Source organism: Setaria italica, chromosome III, assembly GCF_000263155.2.
Source record: "Setaria italica strain Yugu1 chromosome III, Setaria_italica_v2.0, whole genome shotgun sequence".
Lineage (NCBI taxonomy): Eukaryota > Viridiplantae > Streptophyta > Magnoliopsida > Poales > Poaceae > Setaria > Setaria italica.
In genome coordinates this window covers 20,855,393-20,860,010 of record NC_028452.1, presented here as the reverse complement: position 1 = coordinate 20,860,010, position 4,618 = coordinate 20,855,393, and the positions used below count along the sequence as shown (strand labels likewise).

At 51.6% G+C, this 4,618-nt stretch overlaps 1 protein-coding gene across 1 annotated transcript; it reads right to left on the bottom strand.

Moving 5' to 3' along the window:
- Positions 1-1,166: 1,166 nt before the first annotated feature.
- On the bottom strand, positions 1,167-4,295 carry LOC101780774 (protein NRT1/ PTR FAMILY 3.1). The gene is made up of 3 exons (XM_004962040.2): positions 4,063-4,295; positions 2,733-3,537; positions 1,167-2,323 (listed from the first exon to the last, which is right to left on the bottom strand). Exons 1-3 carry the CDS (start codon positions 4,154-4,156, stop codon positions 1,414-1,416), a joined length of 1,809 nt encoding a protein of 602 aa, XP_004962097.1. The 5' UTR covers positions 4,157-4,295; the 3' UTR covers positions 1,167-1,413.
- Between the last annotated feature and the right edge of the window lie 323 nt (positions 4,296-4,618).

The following is a 4,618-nucleotide window of genomic DNA, read 5'->3' as shown; positions in this document are numbered from 1 at the left end:
GTTTTGATTTCTTTTTGTTATTATCTACTTATAACAACCCATCCATCCTCTCTTTCGTATACGAGCAGTGAGTAGCTGTCTCGCTCGCTCCGCCATCAACAGGAAATCCATTCCGCAGAAGTAAAGTCAACTGATTCTTTCATTCCAGTTGTTAGCCCGCCCGTAATACAGCTCAGCTTGAGAGACTTACGCAATGCAATCGATGTCTGCTGGTATGGTTTGAGTTTAAGGTATACCTCATCCCCGATTTGATTACTTTCTGCGGCTTATGCCTCTTGCCCTGCTTTTAAGGTATAGAAAACGATTACTTAGGATCAGCTTGCGAATTTGCAGCTTGGGGGAAATTGGGGGACGAGAGGTGGTTTCAAGAGGATGAGATGGTAATGTCTGATAGCTGAGAAACTGATGGACCCCTGTGGAAACGCCACTTGCCGTCGTATTATGTACTCCCTGGGTTCCCTCCGTTCCAAATTGTAAGTCATTCTAAAAATCTTGCAGAGTTAAAGTATCTCAAGTTTGATCAAATTTATATGATAATATAATAACATTTATGATGTCAACTGTATCATTAGATTCTTTATCAATTATATTTTCATAATATATCTATTTGATGTCATAAATCTTTATATTTTTCTCTATAATTTTAGTCAAACTTGAGATGCTTTGACTCTCCAAGATTCTTAGAATAACTTACAATTTGGGGTGGAGTGAGTATGTAGCATCTTGTTAAGCATATCTGTCCTTTAGAAGATTTTCTTGGTAACATCCGTCAAAATTCAAAAACTGATGGTTATTACGATATGACAAAGAAAGCACTGCATAGTATGATGTTCTTAGCATATGCATGCATTGTGACCGACTTTGTTTATTTGTATTCTAGCTCTAATGATTCGGTCCCACACTCTCACGCACGCGATTACGTGTAGATGATCCAATAATCATAAAAAATAGCACAGCAGGACACAGGGCTGTTGTCTGTGTGCGAATTCACATTATCATGGTTCCAAGTGATTAGTCAGTTGTCACCCCTACTGCCAAAACACACAATTTCTGCAATGGAGAAACACTCTTTTCATCATTTTATTAAAGAAAATAAGATATTCTCTGGCGCCTCTTTGGTTGACCTGGCTGATGGTTATATTGTGTACCGTGTAGATCTTGTGATAAAAGTGAGCAGTGATCCAGACACAATACATATATTAAATTAATGCAACGGTCTCCCTTTTGGCTGCATGATCACGATCATGATCGTCACACTTGCTTGTATCTTCCTGTGACACTATGCTCACAGGTCACAGTTCTAGCTCCATGACACTAATCCTTGTATAACTAGCTTTCTAATGCTTGTGCATGTGCAGGTGATTAACTAGTTATTAACAACATCCAGTCTAGTTAACTGTCCTCTAATTATCCTTACACCATCCCATTGGCGCCGCGTCCGCCATTTTTCTGGACAGAGGAGAGCTCACACTCCTTGTCATGGTCACCGTGTTCATCCGCCACCTCCAGCGGCTTCGTGGTGTAGAAATGGAAGCAGATGAGGAAGTAGCCGAAGTTGAGCAGCATGATGCAGGTGACGAGCCAGTAGTAGTTGTCGATCCTGCCCCGGTTGATGTTGTCCTGGAGCCAATCGCCGCGGCCGCGCGTGGCGCGCTGCACCGCCGTGACGAGCACGGTGCCCATGTAGTTGCCGATGGAGCCGGCCAACCAGAAGAGCGCGACGGCGCTGCTGCGCATGCTCTCGGGCGCCTGGTCGTACAGGAACTCCATGAGCGCCACCGACGAGAAGGCGTCGCCGATGCCGTGGACGGCGAACTGCGGCACCAGCCAGAACACGCTGAGGGGCACGACGGTGGCCGGGTTGTCGAGGAGCCCGTGCCGGGCCGCGGCGTCGCGGCGCTTGGTCTCCACGAGCGCGGCCGAGGCGACGCTGAGGATGGAGATGGCCAACCCGATGCCCATGCGCTGGAAGTAGGTGATCCCGGACGGCAGGCCCGTGACGCGGCGCGCCAGGGGCACGAACACGCGGTCGTAGAACGCCAGGGTCACGAGCATGGCGGCGGTCGAGAAGATGGACAGGGTCGCCGGCGGGAACTGGAAGTAGGGCCCCATGTGGCGGTCCATGGTGCGCGCCTGCATGATGGTGAAGGTGTAGTTGTGCGAGCCGGCGGTGGCGAGCATGATGCCGGCGGACCAGATGGGCAGCAGGCGGACGAGGGACTTGAGCTCCTCCACGCGGTGCACCGTCGACAGGCGCCACGGGTTCGGCAGCCCGGAGGCGGAGATGTCCCCCGGCGTCACTATGGCTGCCCGGTCGAAGAACCTTCGTTCATATACAGATGAACAGTTCAGAAATCAATACCTCAATGCATGATTCTCATCTCAAAGTTAATTACTAGTTAGTGCATGTCTAAGCGTAAAATGTTTCCTAAAAAACCATACTGAGCTGTGAGCATAGCTAGGAATCTAGAGTACAAAGAAATGTGAAAAGGAGGTGATTTTAAATCAGTGCCACGGTCTTGCTTTAGGCTTAGCGGTTGCCTTCCCTTTGTGAACTGATAATGTAACCACCACAAAAAGTTGCCGACAGGTCTATCACCATTCAGGCACGCAGGCATCAGCGTAAAACACATCACGTGCACGTTATCTTACGGCCCAATTATGGGGGTGAAAAAGCGCACATCAAAAACATACGCGCGGAGCACGGCAGATCAAAAGGAATGGAGGCTTACGTGAGCTGGTTGGTGTGCAGCAGCCTGCCGTTGGTGGAGATGAGCGCGTCGAGCTCCTTGTCCTGGTACAGCATGCGGGGGTCCTCCGGCACGGCCACGTTCCGCTTGTTGAACGCGGCGGCGGCGACCTGCACGAGCCGCGTGAACGGGCTGCCCCCGGGCTTGAGCAGCACGTAGAGCGGGTACCCGACCACGAACACCACGATGGAGACGAACATGGCGACGGCCGGGATCCCGAATCCCCAGCCCCAGCCCACGTTCTCCTGGATGTACACCACCACCGTGAGCGCCAGCAGCACGGCGAACCCCATGGTGAAGAAGTAGAGGTTGAAGTAGCGCCGCTTCCGCTCCGCCGCCGCCTTGGCGGCCTCGGCGTTGTCCTGCTGCTTCTGCTCCTCGAACTGGTCGGCGCCGAACGCCACGACGCAGGGACGGATCCCGCCGGAGCCCAGCGACGTGCACAGCAGGGAGAGGTACAGCACGGCGAGCTGCCGCCCGGAGGCGCGCAGGCACGGGGTGGCCGGCGGAGAGCACGGCGGCGGGCGCAGCGAAGGCAGGAGCGCGGACACCACGAGGCCGACCATGCCGACCTGGTAGATCGCGGAGCCGGCGATGATGGTCCAGAAGCGACCGGCGAAGGAGTCGGCGGCGAGAGCGCCCAGGATGGGCGTGAGCGCGGACGTGCCGCCGAAGTTGGTCAGCGTGTTGGACGCTTCCACCATCGGCAGGTGCAGCTGCTGGGTCAGGTACGTGATCAGGTTGGCGCTGAAGCCGGCCATGGCGAACCGATCGCAGACCTCGCTTGCTGCAATGGACAAGCACCATCAGAAAATCACCAAACCAAGAAGGCAAGAACTAATCTGTCGCAACGCCGTCAAGATTGGTCTATCTTGGTTCACCAACTCATTCCGTATCATCAAATTTACCGTCATTACTACGAACGCCGTGACAATTGGACGAGGAGGTGATAAAAAAAACGAAGGAGTGCCCATTTAGAATACAAGAACTATGAAAAACAATACGCAAAAAATGAAACAAAGAAGACAAGCATACTGGGAACGGCAAGGCCGTGGATCCAGATTTCCAAGAACAGGAAGTCGTACGCATTTGTGCAACGAAAGCATATTAAATTGTGATCCCGGCTAAGCAGAGCTTGTAATCTTCGCTAGATGTGTACAGCTATCTTTGGACTGAATCAGTCACCGACCAAAATGCAAAACAACATCCATCTATCCAGGTTACTTTCTTAACTGTTTGTGCAGAACCCGGCCCACATATTGCTGCATAACGTTGATGCAAGCTAAGTATGGTACTCGATCGATCGACTCACCTAGTATAAGCGGCATGGTCCTGAAGCCTCCCTTCTTCCTCCTACCCTGCTCCCCATCTGCATTCCTATCCACTGCCGGCGTATTGGTCGCCATGGCAGGCAGCAGAGAGCTAGCCTGAGAGAACTCGCTCAAGTTACTCTGGTGGGTGAGTGAGGCGCTGGGGGTGCTCAAGCAGCGCAGGCCTTGAGATCGACCGTGACCTTCACATGCCCCTACATGTGATGCGAGGACGGAGCAACATATATATAGACGATGCAGAGCCAGGAGAAGACAAACATCTCAGCGGTGCCCGAGGGGCAAGGGAGACGATGCTACTCCGTAGTTCAATTCAGACCAGAACTACGACTGCATTTTCTTCCTTTTCTTTTTCGAGGAACTAAGTGCACGATTGGTCGGATTAGATTTACTATCTGATCCGAGGATTACCTAGGAAATCAACTTTGTGGTCTGGTCAGTGTTTGCGCACCCAGCTAGGCCTTTTCTTGTCATATTTAGTGATGGAAAGATGCTTCCATTGTTAAATTAGGGACTAATCGTCACTATCTTACAATTACT